Source organism: Coprinopsis cinerea (assembly GCF_000182895.1).
Source record: "Coprinopsis cinerea okayama7#130 chromosome 11 map unlocalized cont3.11, whole genome shotgun sequence".
Lineage (NCBI taxonomy): Eukaryota > Fungi > Basidiomycota > Agaricomycetes > Agaricales > Psathyrellaceae > Coprinopsis > Coprinopsis cinerea.
Window position 1 is genome coordinate 1,248,744 of NW_003307534.1, and position 17,461 is coordinate 1,266,204.

The 17,461-nt window shown below is 52.4% G+C and overlaps 6 protein-coding genes across 6 annotated transcripts; 3 read left to right on the forward strand and 3 right to left on the reverse strand.

Annotated features, from left to right (window-relative positions):
• Positions 1 to 119: 119 nt before the first annotated feature.
• Positions 120 to 3,216, forward strand: CC1G_11340 (hypothetical protein; the record flags this gene model as incomplete). Its single annotated transcript, XM_001838965.2, has 10 exons — positions 120 to 266; positions 321 to 479; positions 536 to 694; positions 748 to 1,029; positions 1,062 to 1,226; positions 1,288 to 1,404; positions 1,460 to 2,341; positions 2,398 to 2,468; positions 2,523 to 3,056; positions 3,114 to 3,216. The coding sequence occupies 10 exons, from the start codon at positions 120 to 122 to the stop codon at positions 3,214 to 3,216; spliced, it is 2,619 nt and encodes an 872-aa protein (XP_001839017.2).
• A 425-nt stretch (positions 3,217 to 3,641) lies between these two features.
• On the forward strand, positions 3,642 to 6,912 carry CC1G_11339 (transcription corepressor; the record flags this gene model as incomplete). The annotated part of the gene is made up of 10 exons (XM_001838964.2): positions 3,642 to 3,937; positions 3,985 to 4,070; positions 4,124 to 4,216; positions 4,264 to 4,598; positions 4,648 to 4,826; positions 4,879 to 5,711; positions 5,764 to 5,914; positions 6,125 to 6,637; positions 6,692 to 6,780; positions 6,833 to 6,912. The coding sequence occupies 10 exons, from the start codon at positions 3,642 to 3,644 to the stop codon at positions 6,910 to 6,912; spliced, it is 2,655 nt and encodes an 884-aa protein (XP_001839016.2).
• A 317-nt stretch (positions 6,913 to 7,229) lies between these two features.
• On the reverse strand, positions 7,230 to 8,610 carry CC1G_11338 (hypothetical protein; the record flags this gene model as incomplete). The annotated part of the gene is made up of 3 exons (XM_001838963.1): positions 7,230 to 7,833; positions 7,893 to 8,310; positions 8,367 to 8,610. The coding sequence occupies 3 exons, from the start codon at positions 8,608 to 8,610 to the stop codon at positions 7,230 to 7,232; spliced, it is 1,266 nt and encodes a 421-aa protein (XP_001839015.1).
• A 490-nt stretch (positions 8,611 to 9,100) lies between these two features.
• CC1G_15717 (hypothetical protein) lies at positions 9,101 to 9,766 on the reverse strand (the record flags this gene model as incomplete). The annotated part of the gene is made up of 3 exons (XM_002910242.1): positions 9,101 to 9,155; positions 9,338 to 9,424; positions 9,627 to 9,766. The coding sequence occupies 3 exons, from the start codon at positions 9,764 to 9,766 to the stop codon at positions 9,101 to 9,103; spliced, it is 282 nt and encodes a 93-aa protein (XP_002910288.1).
• A 1,625-nt stretch (positions 9,767 to 11,391) lies between these two features.
• CC1G_11337 (allantoate permease) lies at positions 11,392 to 13,649 on the forward strand (the record flags this gene model as incomplete). The annotated part of the gene is made up of 8 exons (XM_001838962.1): positions 11,392 to 11,809; positions 12,025 to 12,214; positions 12,269 to 12,315; positions 12,375 to 12,528; positions 12,577 to 12,816; positions 12,873 to 13,137; positions 13,202 to 13,510; positions 13,578 to 13,649. 8 exons carry the CDS (start codon positions 11,392 to 11,394, stop codon positions 13,647 to 13,649), a joined length of 1,695 nt encoding a protein of 564 aa, XP_001839014.1.
• A 783-nt stretch (positions 13,650 to 14,432) lies between these two features.
• On the reverse strand, positions 14,433 to 16,533 carry CC1G_11336 (hypothetical protein; the record flags this gene model as incomplete). Its single annotated transcript, XM_001838961.2, has 12 exons — positions 16,411 to 16,533; positions 16,339 to 16,356; positions 16,217 to 16,283; positions 15,836 to 16,151; positions 15,705 to 15,785; positions 15,559 to 15,651; positions 15,412 to 15,504; positions 15,266 to 15,355; positions 15,051 to 15,206; positions 14,776 to 14,988; positions 14,616 to 14,708; positions 14,433 to 14,555 (listed from the first exon to the last, which is right to left on the reverse strand). The coding sequence occupies exons 1-12, from the start codon at positions 16,472 to 16,474 to the stop codon at positions 14,433 to 14,435; spliced, it is 1,407 nt and encodes a 468-aa protein (XP_001839013.1). The 5' UTR covers positions 16,475 to 16,533.
• Positions 16,534 to 17,461: the final 928 nt, after the last annotated feature.

Consider the following 17,461-nt stretch of genomic DNA (forward strand, 5'->3'; position numbering starts at 1 on the left):
CCTCATGGTAAAGGGGTGGAAAGCACAAAGCAGTTTATTAGTGCCTCTTGTTCGTAACTCTCACCTCGAGGACCCTTTCCACCCGCCCGCCTCATCCTGCATCGCGATTGTGCTACGCGATGCACAAGATCGAGTGTGTCCCCTGTGGTAACAGGGTCTTCGCGAACCGAGAAGCTCTTCAACAGCATTTGAAAACTTCATCTTCCTACCATCCCATTTGCGAAATATGCGACAAGCGCTTCTCAAGCGAGTCCGGTCTCGAAGCGGTAAGTTACTCGTTCCGTGTTGAGCTAATGGGAAGCTTACCCCTTGGTGAACAGCACAAGGTTGCTAAACACCCGCCGACGTTCGATTGCACTATATGCAATCGACCCTTCAAGCAAATCTTCGCACTGGAAGACCACTACCGTGGGTCTGAGCGCCATCCGAACTGTGCGCGGTGCGGTAAGGGCTTCCGGGATATGGCTGAATTAGAACAGGTCAGTCCCCCGGCCTTCGTCGCTCACTCCAGTTGTTATTAACGCCAGCATCGCAGCATCGCAACACGGCGCATGTGCAAGTTGTCTGCACAACATGTGGTGAGACAACTTACGAAGACCAGGATTCATTGGAGCGTCATTACATGGCCTCAGAACACCACCCCAAATGCATTCAGTGCAAGAAGGGGTTCTTGAATCAAGAGGCCCTCCGAGAGGTGAGAAATTTCGATAAGCGCTCGTTAAATTCAGTTCGTTTACTGTTGTTCAGCACGAGGCCAGCGCACACGGCGAAACGCAGCCTTCTGGAGACGCAAATCCCGCATCCCCATCCCCAAGCCAGACCGCGAAGGCCTCCGTCACAGGCTCTTCAACTACCCCTTCCGGCCCAGCGGGTCCTCTTCCAATGGGAGTACCACATGCCGCCTCTCTTCCTGGTCCCCCGGCGCCTTACCCTCGCATGTATGAAGCTCACCCTTCAGGCTACCACGCCGATCTACCACCAGTCGCTGCCTCGCCCCATCCTCTTAGAGCACGTCCTTTACTATCCGAAGTCAGTGTCAGTTGAGCTAATAATTTATCCAGGACCTTCGTAGGCCTGTTCGGGTCGACTCACCGGACATTTCGGGCCTTTCCGTTGCTTTCTCCTCGCCCTTGATGGGAGTACAGGCTCCGCCTTTCAGTCCCATGACCCCCGTCGGATTGGCACCGCCCGGAAAGGAGATGAACGAGCTCTGGAACGCGAAGGAGGTGCGGATTTCTTTCTCTTTCCTTGTCAAACAAGTAAAATATACTCATTTGTGTTACTTAGAATATCCAAGTCCCACCGGTTAGCCCAACGACTTCTACGGTTGGGCCAGCGCCGTTGGCATCAAATAATTCTCAAATCAGTCCCGAGCAGCGATTTGCTGCACTCGCTGGCGCAAAGGTATGTCTTTTCTCTCGTCTGAAAACAGTCCTGTGATTTACTAATTCATCAGCAGATCACCTATGATGCTCCAGTTAGCAGGCAAGGCTCGTACGCAGCTATACCCTCCAGAAGCCCTGTAGCGGTGCGAGAAAGGAGCTCGAGTGCGAACTCTCCCCCGTCCAGTAGCATCCAGGCGGCTTTTCCAACCGGCCTGGAGCCTCTCTCAAGTGCTCCCTATCGTCCAACGATCTTGCGCTCGAACACCGCAACCCGGTTCGGTTACGCCGGCAACCGTTTCTCTTCACCACCCACGTCTCCTCCGGATATCACTGGCGGTAGTCAACTCACGAATGGCTCACATACCCGTCCCGCTTTGCTGACGGGATTCCCGGTTGGGTTTCGAGCGTCTCGACCGCGATTCATCTCTCCTCCTCCCACTTCGTCGTCTGGTTCGAGTGCGGTGACCCCCGACTCGAATATCCAACCAATTCATCTGAGGGCCTCTTCCTCCCTCCGGGAATTTGATCCTCGAGCTGCCCAAGAAAGCTCTCGCCAAATAACCCGCAGCTCGACGATCACGCCCAACTCTATCGTCGTTCCTGTCTCCACAGCTGCAGCTTCTAGCTTCTCCCAGCGTGCGTCATCCACCCCCAGTGCGCATTCAGCCTTGCCGCAACCGCGTGGCCACATTCCCAATGGGGTGGGCAATGCAAACGCAGACGCTATTGCACGGACCGTCCGATGCCTGATGGATGACGATGCGGCGAGCATCGAGGAGTACAATTCGGAAACCCCCAAGGTCGCCAGTAGCCCCAAGAAAGAGGACGATGGGGTGCTCGTTTCGACGGAGGAGTTCACGAGCGCCAGCGAGAGCGAAGTATGGGTCTCGTCCCCATCGTCTTCGCACAGTGTTGCATCTTCCAAGAACCCCGGCTTGGACGATAGCCACCTTTTGGTAAGGGTTTTTTGAGATCTTGCGAGATGCTCCCAGTACTCAAGTGGACTCCTTAGACGAGCGACTCAAGCGCGGAAGACGAGGGCCTACCTGCAGATCTGGATTCGTTCTCTTTGACCACGAGCAGGTGTGTGGCTTCATTGTCCGAACCAGGATCTTCACTCTAACCACCATCATACAGGGATAGTTTTGTCTATCGCTCTCCCGAGGGTAGCTCCCCAATCGGCCTGGCGACAGGACTGCCCGCCATTTCGCCTCTCCTCGAAACAACCATCGACCTCTCGACCTTTGACTGGCCCGAGACAAAGTATCCGCTCCCTGAATCGACACCGTCTTCACCCACTCTCCTTGCGGACCCCTCCATCATTGACGACACCCTCGAAATCTCGCCTCCCAGCCTCCAAACATCCAGCTTCTCTTCTCCAGGAAACGAGAGTTTCGTCACCTCGCCGCAGGAACTCCAACCTGAGAACCACAACATCGACTTTGAAACGCCGGAAACAAAGCGGGAAGATCCACTACCAGACACCGACGACACATTGGTGCAGGACCTCTTGGAAAAGTCTTCGGATCTGCATACCAAGGACCCAGGAGTCGAGGTTGCGGTCCAGGTCGAGGCTAAACAGCCTCTCTCTCCCTTGCACTGCAGGGAGTGTAAATCAGACCCATGCGATGATACCACGGCCACCATGTGTGGCCATATCTTCTGCAACCGGTAAGTTTCTATTTTTCTGCTTTGTTTATCGAACACTTTCTAAACCGTGCCTGTTAGTTGCATCGTCAACGCTGTCATCAAAACTTCTCGGTGCCCCCTCTGCTCGACACCGACCCTCTTGTACTGTCTCTTCCGTCTAGATTTGGAGACAGGATCTTAGGCTGTGGAAGCTCCCACCATCTTGTGGAAATCGACACTATCCTTGGGGAGATTCGTAGAATTCGAACCGTTTTGAACTTGTGCTATGTGCATCCAACTTTTGTAGATTACACCTGCTGTTTTGCCTTGTACATTACATCCTTGGACTGAAATTGAACATTCTTACTCGAATTTGTGCTTCCCGCCAGTAGAAGTCTGAAGGAACAATGCTATATAGAAATCTCAATGGGCCCACGTTAATAGGGGCCAGTTTGTTGATGGGGGGTCGCTGTTTGCATCTCCGACGAGCGCTTGACTTTTGCCTCTTACCACCACCATACCTCCGTACATTTCTCGCACACAAGTCCAGATAAACCAGGGGCGACAAGGAACTACGTCCGCGCGGCGGAAATCGACGACATGCATTTCACCAAGCCAGCATGGGTGATGCACAAGGACTCGTCCAAGAACGACGCAAACGCGAAACGGCTGTCGATATTCTCGGTTCACGTACACCCTGACGGCTCGCGAATCGCTACCGGTGGCCTGGACGCTAAAATTCGCATTTGGAGTACAAAACCTATCTTGAATCCCGCCTCTGAAGAGTCAGGAAAGCCACCCAAGTCGCTATGTACCCTCTCCATGCATACCGGCCCTGTTCTGGTTGTTCGTTGGGCACACAATGGTCGTTGGCTAGCCAGTGGGAGTGACGACGAGATTGTGATGATCTGGGATTTGGACCCGTATGTTCAACTGATAGTTCTGCCGGACGCTACTCATCTATTCGCAGCCATGGTGGAGGGAAGGTTTGGGGATCGGATGAGGTTAACGTGGAGGGCTGGAAACCGTTGAAACGGCTGCCAGGACACGACAGCGGTGAGAATAGCCCCCCAAACTCTTTGACGGATCCCTCAACGAACCTATGGTAGACGTTACGGACGTGGCATGGTCACCTCAGGACAGATATCTCGCTTCGGTCGGGCTGGACTCCAAAGTTATCATCTGGGACGGCTATACCCTGGGTACGATCCATTCATATCGTTCGAGAATTCAACTGAACACTGTCTAGAATGCGTTCGAAAGCTGGAACAGCATCAAGGTTTCGTCAAGGGTGTATGTTGGGATCCCGTTGGCGAGTTCCTGGCCACTCAGTCCGATGACAGAACTGTGAAGATCTGGAGAACGAGAGACTGGTCTTTGGAGGCTGAAGTCACCAAACCGTTCGAAGATTCACCGGGAAGCACTTTCTTCCGCCGTTTGAGTTGGTCGCCAGATGGAGCGCACATTACCGCGTCCAATGCCACGAACAACAAGGGATTCGTGTTCATCGCTGCTGTCATCACTCGCAATGTCTGGACGTCGGAAATCAGCTTGGTGGGACACGAGAATACGGTTGAAGTAGCTGTGAGTGGGGAAACTTTTCAATGCCATTCCATCACTAATCTCGTTCCAGTGCTACAACCCCCACATATTCTTGCGCGACCCCTCAAAGCCGGTGTCAACATCCAATATTTGCTCCGTTGTTGCTCTGGGTGCCGACGACAGATCTGTATCTGTGTGGCAGACCAAGTCAGCGCGCCCTCTCATTGTTGCGAAGCAAGTGTTCGATCGCCAAATCATGGACCTCAGTTGGTAAGGTGCCACGGTTAACTCGCTTTTGCACGGGAACTGACTTCATTTATAGGTCCTGGGACGGTCTGACTCTGTACGCAGCCTCTTCGGACGGAACCATTGCCGTTTTAGGCTTCACGCCAGAAGAACTCGAAGGCATCGCACCCCACTCTGTCCAGCAGGAATACTTGAAAAAGTTCGATTTCTCCCTCCCCCCTCCGCCTCCCGGATACGATCACGTCGACGCCAACGAAGCAGCCGCTGCAACACCGATGCCCGCACCTCAAACCATGGATGTCCCAAAGACAATTGTTGGAGGAGAACAAGTCAACCAGCTGGTTGCGCGCCGAGGCAAGCCCAAGAAACGTGCTGCGCTTATCCCCTCGGCATCTACCTCTGGTCTAGCACAAAACCCCGGCTCTATCAGCGCCCCAGTATCCAAACGTGCGATGCTCTCTCAAGTTCCTGACTCTCGGACATTCTCTTCATCTGCAAAGATCAGCGACTTTGGCGGTGACCATGGATTTGGTAGCCCCTTTGACCAGGCCTTTGAGGCTCCCAGGTCCTGGGCATCAAGGCCCGCAGGCGATGTTGGCGCACCAATGGACATCGATGTTCCCATCGACGCATTGGACGGGAATGGCAAGAAGGGCAAGAGGGCTATCATTGACCTTACTGAAGAGGATGGAAAACCAAGAGGCAGAACCTTGGGTGGTGATAGGAAAGTGGAAGCTCCTGGTATGGCCAAGGCTCTCTCAGGCTGGGGTGAAGGTGCCACCGGGGAACCGTCAAGGCAACAGGTGTACAGTGCTACTCTCATTCAGTCACCCCCGCTGCTTTCTTATCTGAGCACGGAGGCGGAGGAGATGGAATGCCTTCTGGAGGCTAAGAACAACGACTCTGATCGTAAGTACTGGAATTCCTTTGTCGTGTCCGCTGCTTCTGAACCATCCTGTAGGAACCGTCGAGGTCGCGTTTATCGTTGGGAAACAAGTACAATGGCTGGACTATGTACCTTCCCCTGTCATCACTCTGAAAGCGACAGCTTCCTTCTGCGCCGCCGCGATGCAAGATGGTTGCTTAAACGTGTACTCACATACAGGACGAAGGTACGGCTTTGATCATGTAGGGATTGGGGTAGTGTAGCTGAAGAAACTTTCTAGGCTGATGCCACCGCTATCTTTGGGCAACCCGGTGGCAATCCTGGAGGGTTCCAAACATTTTCTCCTTGCAATCACGACTACCGGCCAAGTCCACGCCTGGTAATTCAATCCCCTTCCCAACTCGTGAACGAAACCTAACACGCTTCTCATGTTCAGGAACGTTAAACAACAAAAAGCTCTCTTTGCACCCACCTCACTCGCACCAGTGCTCTCCAGCTCACCCAACCACGTCGTCATTAGTGCAACAGTCTCCCAAACCGGCGCACCCATTATCCACATCTCCAACAGTGTTATCTACTCATACGATGCCAACCTCTTGTCTTTCGTCAAAGTAACGGAACGCTGGTGGGCTGAACATTCCGATGCATGGCAAGGCCGTGCTCGTGCACCCCAGGCCGGGAGCCAGGGAGCCGTCACTCAAGCCGAACGCGCATTGAACGGATCAGGCCACGGTACACCTGCACCAGACCACACGCCTAAACCAGCGTGGTGGGAGACTGCGATTACGCTGGGACACTTGGAGACCCGGTTGCATGCGATGAAGTTGTTCGCTGACAGTGGTGCGGAGTACAGACATGTGGTATTGGTGTATGCAAAGAGGTTGGCGGATGAAGGTTTCAGAGGCAAGGCAGAAGAGTTGATCAAAGAGCTCTATGGCCCAGTTTACTGGTGAGTACTTTGTTCACTCTGACTGAATATGACGATGCCAACAGACGAATTTAGGCGTCCTGGAAAGGAAGATGCGACAGTATCGCCTACCATCTGCGGTGTACCTCGACGCGACCTACTGAAAGACGTCCTTGGTATTTTCGGTACGTCGTTGTGTCGATAACTCTCCTCTGACCGTGTCTGACGTGACTTTAGTCCGAAGTAAAACCTTGACAAAGTTGGGTCAAGATTGGCAGGAGACCCTGAAACGGGCTAATAGCGAAGACGCCTTGTAGACGTAGAGGCCCTCGGGACTGTGATATTCGTTTTCTTGACTCGCTGTATTGGTACGGTTCTGTTGTATTCTTTAGGCTTGTCTGTACTTTAGCACCATCACGCGTAATTTCCAGCTTACCAGGGATTTTTTCAAAACTGAAGGCTGAAAAATGGATGTTGACGAAGGAAGACAAACGAATTATGAATTGGTGGGTTGACACGGTCAAGTAATTGTTACAAAATGAGATTACATCGAAGTAAATGGGGGGAGGGGGGGGGGGGGATGAAGTTGGAAGGAAACCTGGTGTCCAAAAGTCCTCGACGCATCATCAACGCGTTAGGGAGTTAAAACAAGCAAAGCAGTAGCGCCGGATTCCTCGTTTGGACCGTGATTTCCAAATGGCTCGGGAGCTGGTATATCATCTCCTAAGCCTTCCAAATTTCGATGAGGTTGCGACAGCCTGAGGACGTGTACCGATGGTGACTCTGGGACCAGTGGTACTGGTTGGCTCAGGGGCGTTCCCTGAAGAGTGTCTGCCTGCGACGAGGGAGGGTGATTATTTGCAGAGTCAGGCAACCCTCCAAGAACTCGAAACGGTGACCCGGCGAGCTCGTCATTGGTTTGTGGCGGCGATTGGCTACTCGTCGATTGGCTACCCCTCGATTGGCTACTCGTCGATTCGCTACCCGTCGATTCGCTATCCTCGACATTCTTCCTCCAGAAATAGATCTTATAATGATCCATGTCAATGCGGATGTCCACCTTGGTTCTGAGGTAGAACCCAGCGGACGTGGAGGCGAGTATGGTAGCGAGTGTCTTTGCAATGGACAGCCACTCTTCGGCGATGGTCTGGGTGTGGCACTGGCCGTCGGGAGAGTCAGGGGAAGAAGATGGTGGGGTTGAGGGGTCGTCACCGGGGTCGTGGTCAGCCGTGGTATACCTAGTAATGTATAGTTAGACACCTGGCTTAGCTGAGGATGAGGAGCCGGTAGAACTCACATTATCGCATCCAGAACAACTAGCCCATCCAAAGGCGAGAAGACTCGAAGAGTGTGCTCAACAGTGGGATCGAGACCATGCTGGAAGGCCACGATATGGGAGGGAACAGTTGGGCTCCTGAGACGGGTATCTCTGTCGTCGCCGCCGGGAACGGATGGGCGAATGACTTCGTCTTTCTCAGGGGGACTGGTAGGATCGCTGTCGTTGTCTCCACCGGAGCCGTAATAGGATACCGGGGGTCCATGAGCCGGTGTGTGCCCACCTCCGAGTCTGCGAGGAATATGACTGTCGAAGGAGTGCGTGGTACGCGCGAAGTACGGGTCTTGGAGATTGACGGTAATAGGCGTGCCCTCGTCAAGGGAGAGGGAGATGGTGATCGGCAAAGGGAATCTCGGACTTATGAAGTAGTAAGCCGTACCTAGTGAGTAGATAAGATAAGTGATCAAGACACGCTGTGGCAAGTGGCCGACATACCATTGAACGTGAAAGAGGCAGACGCCTTCGAGTCGAATGAAGAACTGGAGAATGTGACAGCACCTCCATAGTAGAGCTCGTCGTATACCCTCGTCCTCTTCCATGGACCAGAGTAGAAGATGGAAGGATTGTGGTCATCTATGGTAATGTTGCGCCAGTTGGTAGCTTGCCCAGAGCGGTAACAGACTACGCCGTTGGCCAGAGCCAGCAAAAGACTCAGGTGCACAAAGGCAACGCTGAGCATGACGTCGTCAGAAAGCGAATGGGTGTACGATAAAGAAATAGCATGTCCCCTTTGAGTCCTATATACTATCCTTCTCCACCATGGTCATGCGTACGACGGGAGGCCAGAGGCTACCCACGCCGCTGCGCGGAAATGTCGCAGAGAAGCTAGAAACCTGCAGAAATGAAAGGCGAAAGCATTGATTAATGTGTCAGTTCTCCCGGGTGAAAGAAATCTTTCAGAGAATATGAGACAGGTGCGACCCTCGATGGACATGGATGGAGAGGCTCGCATTTGCAAGCACAGCCCGACAGTGATCAGACACACCCTAGGGAAAGCGACCGAAAGAGGGCTTATGTTAACGACGACATGGGTAATAAACTAGAAGGGCCACGAACCTCTAGTGTCATGTCGACAGTTATAGGTCTATAAGGGCATTCCATACTAGAATACCATCGAGCTCCTCCACTCCGCGCCTCATTGGCGCCTCGTTCAAGCCATGAGGCAAGTATTATCCCATTTCTGGAAGGGCTTGGCGATTCGACTGGTACTTGCGACCAGTGGCCCTGAACAGCGTGATCAGGGCAGACACCTCGGTAGAAAGGTCAGACCCTTGTTTTATTTCAAGCTCTTTCAAGTTGAAAGACTTATGACTCCGGGGGTATGAAAATCTTGATCAAGTGCCTACCCCCGCACCGAATTACTTATGTAGATCAAACGGCGGGAAAAGCCGAGCGCCTGTACATACAGACGGTCAGCACCCGCGTCTCCGAGGGCCCTGTGCTCTTCTGCTAGCATTTTGAGCCGCAGGAGTGCCCTGAGAGGCCGCTCGACGCTGCACAGGCCGGTTGAGCAAAACACAACCTCCCTCAGCCATTGAAACCAGCGACGATCCTGTCCAAGTCCTTCCCTTGTTTCCGCCTCTATTGCCTTGCGGGGACTCCAGTCCGACTCGAGGAGCAACAGCAACTGGAAGAGCGGCCGTGGTTCTGAAGCAGGCCGCATGGGCTTCCTTGTTTGGCGTCCGTTTTGCATACCTTCTGTTACTTCTGTCCGATGCCACCATGGTCCTCCCAGGCAACTCTAACTTGATTTCTGGCGCTCGAGCTCGTGTTACTGACTGTCCGACTTCCACCCACGAGAATTTAGAATCCTGTTTGTCTGGTCGCGACTGCATTACAATCGTCACAGTCACCGTTGTGGATTCGCTCTCTTTTCAGTGTCGGGAGTGGGAGTCAAAAGGGTACTTCAAGTTCTTCTAAGGGGGGCGATGCAGTACGCCACCGTCAGCCCAAGTTTCTCTCTGGTGGAACAAGGTTATTTCTCGCCAATCCAGGTCTAAAAGCTTGTTTCTGTGGGACAACGTTGATTGATTTCTCTTTCTTTGGGTCGGAGTGATTCTTCGGTAGCACCAGTCCCGCCTTGGTTGATGATTCAGTCGAAGTATCCTTGAATAAGGGCTTCTGTGCGGGGACCTCGCACTGGCCGCCGAGTTGTCTCTTTGTGCGGGCAGGGCCACGAGGGAAGGGTCGGGAGATTTGTCAGCCCTGGGGTACTTGGAGCATACTCGTAGAGTTAGGGTGCTCATGAAAATACACCTGAGATTACTGGAGGCGCTGCAGCATGTAAAACTCTCCGTTCCGAGAGCGACATACCATTGGTCGAATGCATCATCTGGCACAATCTTGTTGTCATCCTTTTGCCGAATTCACCGACTCCTTATCGCTTGCGCAGACACATATACAAGGTATCATCCATGTACTAAATGGGGCTTATCGAAGTTAAAAGGTGTTTGAAGGCGCACAGCGGGAGATAACACTTGACCTTCCTTCGGATATCCATCCGTTGCTTCTTTTGAAGCCGCCGGAGGGTTTCTGACAGAGACCGAGTGCGGCAGAATATGGCATCCGGATTGGTAATGTAGAGCAGTACAGTAGGTGTTTGTTTCGCAGGCACATTTCGTGAAATACTGCGAGTTTCATTCGCTACCGGGTGGCGCCCAGAACCTGAGGGCAGAATGGAAGTGATTCAGAGGCCGGCATCGGCCATCAGCCGAATCAGATGGACAGCGGCCATCAATTTCATCGCGACGACCGTTGGGCTCTTTCCTTGAAGACGATACAGGTTTTCTTCAATTCAAGGCTTCCATCGCTATATTCAAATAGGCCTTAAAATAGGTTCCACAAAGACTACTCCCGAAACCGCTTCTCAGACACAGAATTCACGGCATTTACTGTCAAGGTGGGTCGCCAGCTCGTCATCAAATCAGAAATCGCGACTTGCTCCCACCTAACACCCATAAACGAAGCAGGTCACTTCAGTGAAATTTGCAGGCCTGAAAATGTTTGTACAACCAATTGAATGCTGTTTGGGCGTACAGGTTCTTACCAAGCTCGATCCAGGGCCCCTTGCTGTGACAATAGTGTATGAGCGGCAGCGGTTATTGCACCACAGGGCTTGGAATGGCTACATTGGAGTGACACGGAAACTCAGCTCTGTGTCAATGGAGACTCCGATACGCGAATTGTCCATCAAAACCTGTGCTTTGCGCCATCCTCAATTCCTTGTGCATCATGGAGCTGGGTCCCTCCCCAGATTCGGAGGCCTGTACACCGTCAGGGACTGGGCGGTTCAGAAGCTCAACTTCATTCGTGCAATCTTCATTGAAGATGGTGTGCTCCCGTGCCTGTTTTCTGGTTGACTGGCGACACTCTAAATGTCAGACGTCCCTTAAAAACCGCTGCTTCGAATGGGAGGACAACGCTCGCCCCGAGTCCCACCTCTCCCCCCGCTCATTTTCTCATGGCGACTCCAGCGATCGAGCAAAAGACCACTGCCAGCCACGATGTCCAGGCTAGCGAGCAGCCAGCGGAGAGCAGGGCTACCAAGGCCAGCAGCAAGTCTTCTTCGCTGAGCGACCTTTCCGACAAGAAGGGGGACGTTGTTGTCGACGAGAAAGCCTATTCCAGGGATGACCTCGTCGACGAGGAGCCAGTCCCCTTCCAATGGGTGAACTGGTTCTTCCGCCGACCATACAAGCCCATCGATCCAAATGCCATCGCAACCCGCCGCTCCGTGTACGACGATCCGATCTTGGCCCCTCATTACTGGCCTAAGCCAACGTACGAAAACTATCACCGCATCGACATCGATGCTCGTTGGACGAACAAGGAGGAGCAGGAGCTTGTCCGGAAAATTGACTGGAAAGTCATGTTGTGGGGTAAGTAGACTGCCTTGATTTACCCTCGGCAATTCGAGCTGACCGTCTCCGCCGAATAATAGCTGCCATCTCGTTTGCGGCCCTCAACCTGGACAGAGGAAACCTTTCACAAGCCAACACTGACAACTTCTTACCAGACCTTGGGATGACGACGAATGGCGAGTCTCCTCCCCTGTGACTTCTCCCCCATGTTTCTGACGACTGCCTTAAAACAGACTTTAACTTGGGCAACACAGTGTTCCGATTGGCGTTCCTGTCTGCCGAACTTCCCTCTCAAATTATCTCCAAGAGGCTTGGTCCCGATGTCTGGATTCCCATCCAAATGTGTGGTTGGTCGATCGTGACAATGGTCCAGTTCTGGTTGAACGGACGCACATCTTTCCTCGTTTGTCGCGCACTTCTTGGGTACGTTCCAGCTCTCACCTTGAAATAACTCAGTTAAACTGACACCGAGAATAGTCTCCTTCAGGGCGGTTTCATCCCCGATCTAATCCTTTACCTATCGTGTAAGTTGGCCAACTCATCGCGGCCATCTATAGTGCCAATACTAAGTGCCCGCCTTCAGATTTCTACACCAAGAACGAGTTACCCATCCGCTTATCACTCTTCTGGATGTCCATGCACGTTTGCTCTATCCTTGCGAGCTTCATCGCATTCGGTGTCCTTCGCATGCGCGGCATCCTCGGAAAGGAGGGCTGGAGATGGCTGTTCCTCATCGAGTAAGTCAGCCTTTCCCATAAATCGACTCACCTCTAATCGGTCTACAGGGGAGGTATCACGCTACTTATTGGCATTGCGACCTTCTTCAAGATGCCTCCAGGTATCACCCAGACCAAGACCTGGTTCCGACCCAAGGGCTGGTTTACGGACCGCCAGGAGGTCATTGCCGTCACTCGTATCCTCCGTGATGACCCAACCAAGGGAGACATGCACAACCGCGAGGCGCTCACTCTCAAGCTGCTGTGGAAAGCTTTTCTCGACTACGATCTCTGGCCTCTATACATCATGTACGTCCGATCGCGTTCAACCCTTGCATTCTTGACTCTAACCTCTCCGCCGTTAGCGGCATCCTGTTCGGAATCCCAGCCTCGCCACCAGCCACCTACCTTACCCTCTCTCTCCGCAACCTTGGGTTCAGCACTTTCCAAAGCAACTTGCTAACCATACCTTCAACCTTTGCGACCATCGTCACGATGTACATCCTTGCCGTCATCTCCGAAACCGTCCACAACCGTGCATACGTTGCCATGATCGAGGACGTCTGGGTTCTTCCTTTCCTCATCGCTCTCCGCGCACTTCCCGACGATCCCAACCCATGGCTGTTCTATGTATGTCCCAAGTCTCCCGTTGCTGACCGAATAGTATCAGGCTAACCTGCATCGTTTAATCAAGGGTCTCGCCACCGGCCTGCTCTCCTACCCCTACACCCACCCTATTCAAGTCGGCTGGTGCTCCCGTAACGCAGGAGGCGTCGCAAGCCGCACAGTCAACGCCTCACTCTACAACATGTTCGTACAAGCATCCGGCATCATCTCCGCCAACATCTACCGCCAAGACGACGCGCCCAACTACCGCCGGGGCAACACCGTGCTCATCACCATCTGCGCCTTCAACTGCTTCATCCTCTATCCCGGTGTCAAGTACTACTATGTCTGGCGTAACAAGAAGAGGGATGAGATTTGGGATAAGATGACCTCAGAGGTACGGGATATTTGTCCATTGTCGAGGCTTTCGTCAATAATCTGACGGGTTCGTCTCTTTGAAACAGGAAAAAGCGAATTATCTAGCCACCACGAAAGACACGGGGAACCGACGTCTCGACTTCCGATTCGCCCATTAGAAAGTTTCTTTTACGGCTTTAACGTGTTGCCCATTTGCCATGTCGCCATAAATGGCACATCGATACCTTGTTCTCATTTGCTATATTCTTGTAATTGTACTACCTAGCATTGCAACTCTTTTACCTCTCCGTTCTTATACTCGATCCCAAACGGCTATTGCAAGTTGCAACAGACTCGACTTGATGACGCTCAGGTAACGAGCCATTCACCAGGTCATTCCATTCTCGCAGCCTCCGATATCCAGGTATGCGAGCTTGGATATCGACCCTGTCAGCTTAATTAGAAAAGCCAGCCCGGGCTGGCCGGAAGCCCGGATGAAGCAACCGGGCAGCGCGCGCGTCCGACATTCGAAACAAGCAAACTTGTCATTCTAAATTATAATCAAGATGCAAACATCATTCAGGATAAACAGGAAAACAAGGACTATGCAACAAGTGCGCTAAAACAAGAAAGGAACAGTAAATTGTTCCTATTACAAATAAAATTCACCCAAGGAACGAAAACGTCGAAAACATGGTATCCAGAGAAAAAAGTTGGTTAACAGCGAAAGCGAAATAGGTCAAAGCAGGTATCACATCCAGAAAGCAAAAAGTTCGAGCCCCAAACAATAAAGATAATAAGAAGAAAGGAAGAGAGACCTACAGGCCACGTACATAGTTCGAATCTCCACATCGTTCACACAAATACCAGCCCCACGTATAGAAATAACACCAGGGTTCAGATCAAACGTCTAAACGCTCCAATGCACCGAGGCACGAATTCTCATCATCCTCCCCAATCCTTTACTCCTCGTCTTCCTCCTCAACAGTCTCCTCCACTTTAGCCTTCTTCGCCCTCGACGAGGCAGGCTTCGCTCGCTTTGAAGGAGGTTTGGTGGTACCTGTTTTAGAGGCAGGTGCTGTGCGCTGTTCAAACGCCATTGCAATCAGAACTAGCGGGCCAATTGGAAAGCGGGCCAGACATACCTTGCGCTTCTTTCCAGTCTCTTCAGACGCCTCCGCCTCACCCGCACCAGGTTCAGCATCCGCAGTTGCATCTTCCATCTCAGCGTCCTCGTCCTAGAAACCAGCATCAGATGATCAACGCCCGATCCCTTTTTGATATTCAAGGATAAGGATCCCATACCTTCTTCTCGGTAGCCTTCTTGCTAGCAGGCGCCTTCTTCTTGGGCTCAGCCTTAGCCTTGGAAGCGGGCTTCTTAGCAGCTGCACCCTTGCTAGCAGGGGCTTTCTTCTTAGGCTTCTCCTCCTCAGGTTCAGGTTCGTCGTCGTCGTCATCCGAGGCCTGTACGTTGGCAAGCTCCGCAGTGAAGTCTTCCCCGGATTCCGAGTCTTCAGCCTGTAGCGAGTCTGGGTCAGTTTCTGCAATGCAAGACTAGTGGAAAGAAACTGGTAACTAACAACTTTCTTCTTTGGTGCCCGCTTCTTGGGAGCAGGCTTCTCAGCTTTCTCTTTAGCGGGAGCTTTGGCCTTTGACTTGGAAGCAGGCGCCTTCTTGGCAGGTTTCTCTTCCTCCGCACCTTCGTCTTCAGCACCGCTCGCCTCGGCCTTCGCCTTCTACAGAAGAAATCCGATGAGCCTCCTGCGGGAGACGGGATACTGAGTCCTGAACATACCTTTGAGCGAGGCTTAACAGGCGCCTTCTTAGCGGGCTTCTCTTCTTCCTCGGCTTCATCTTCAGCGCCGCTGGCTTCGGCCTTCGCCTTCTGTATTTATCTGGATGAGTACTTTGGCAATACGAGAGACTAGGCCGAGAACAAACCTTCGAACGAGGCTTAGCAGGCGCCTTCTTCTTGGGTTTCTCCTCCTCAGCACCGTCATCGTCCTCGGCGCCACTGGCAGGTTCAGCTTTCTTCTATGATTAACGATCAGAATCGCGTTGTTGGTAAGGAGATGTGAGGGAGCCCACCTTGCCACGAGGTTTAGCGGGTGCTTTCTTGGGCTTTGCAGCTTCGGCGGGTTCAACTTCCTCCTCACCGTCGCTTGTAACTTCAGCCTTCTTCTGTCAACAGAGTGAATAAACTGAAATGTAGATAGGACAACTGGGAAGCACACCTTTGCACGGGGCTTAGCTGGTGCCTTCTTCTTAGGCTTTTCCTCCGCCTCCTCTTCACCCTCCTCTTCATCTGCCTTCTTCTGTTTTACGGTGAGTCGGGGGCGGGTAAACCTCAACGGCGGGGACAAACCTTCTTAGCCCGAGACTTCTTCGGTTTCTCCTCAGCCTCAGCCTCCTCATCTTCGTCTCCATCCTCCTCGTCATCTCCCTTCTTCTTCTTCTTCGGCGCGCGCTTCTTCTTTGGCTCTTCGAGCGATGCAATCTTTGCGTCCTGAGACTCGGGAACGTCGGCAGGGTCTACATGGCCGTCCTGCCACGCCTTGCGTATCTTGGCCTGGTCCTCAGGCTGCAACTCTTCAAAGCCATCGAGATCCTCCGGGTCCTCAATGGACTTTTTGATATTCTCCAACAACTTCTTGGTAGTGCAACCCCAATGCCTCCAGGCGCTACAGCATCATTCCAAGGTCAGCTCATCGTCGGAGTTGGTAAAAGCAGTTAGACGCGTGCTTACAAGGACGTGTGGCCTTGAAAGTCCACCACTGATCCTAAACGAATCGTGCCCTTGGTGATTTTAGTTCCTACAAACCCACAAAAAAATCAGTTCACAACTCGCGCGGGATTCGACGGACGAACCTGAACATGGCTTTGGACCTGCAGCACACCGCTCAACGAGTGACCCCACAAACAAAAATGTTGGACACAGACCTTTGCAGCCAGCTCTGTTATTTGCTGAATATTCAATACGATATCCTCCAGGTTTGTCGGACATTGTAGGGGATGAAGGGAGTGTTGTGTGAGGGAAAGAGGGAAGAATGGGGAGGATATTCACCGGCCGCGCCTAATCTGCGTCAACAAGGCTGGGCTATATTCGCCTTTGAAAGTCCGCCCGCTCCTTGCGCATTGACCACCATCATCCATCCCCCATGCCACATTCTGCATCGCCTTGGCTCTTCCATCCAATTCCGGCGATATTGTTACAACAACAGCTTGGTTTGTCCTCGAGAAAGACCGCTCTAAACGTCTTTTCCGTGAGGCTACTGAGCTGGGAAGTTTGACGTGGTCAGATAGCGTTTTGGGCCAATTCGAAGTCTCTACAGGTCCAGAACATTGGATTTTATATTCTAGGTTTGTCTCCGGGTATCTTACTGTCCACAATATCAGGTAGAGATGGGCGAGATGCCGTATTGGTTTCTTTGAACGCACTGGATGTGTTTGGTGGTGAATTGATGGCAACGCTCATGGCTGCCCAAGCCGCTAGGTGAGTTGTGGGCGTACATTGGCAGTTCTGTTGGCTGATTCTAAAACAAGTCGTAGCACCTGCATTTGTCGTTCTCTTTCCTGACCATATAACTGGGAGAGTCTCGCGATCCGGGTTTGCGAAAGTAATCAACAGCCGCTATAACTTGAAATCGTAAGACGACTCAATGGCTCGCGTCATCCGCGTTTGAGAACAGCGCTTGGATCCTGGCTACGCCACGAGTTCTTCTGGGTCGGAGCGGAGACCCCTAAAACGTCATTTTGTCGTTAAATATAATGTCACTGCGAGGAGCCACCTTTGGCTACAACATACCTGCCGGTCCTTCCAGTTCTCGTCCGACGGCGATACACCATGTCACCTACCACCAAAATCTTCTTCACCGGCGCGACAGGTTCGTCCCTTGCGCTTTCTCTATCCTTCGTAACTGACCTCCACGAATTCGAACAGGATTCTGCGATGAGCAATGACGTCGTCCATTAAGCTTGAGGATACATCAGG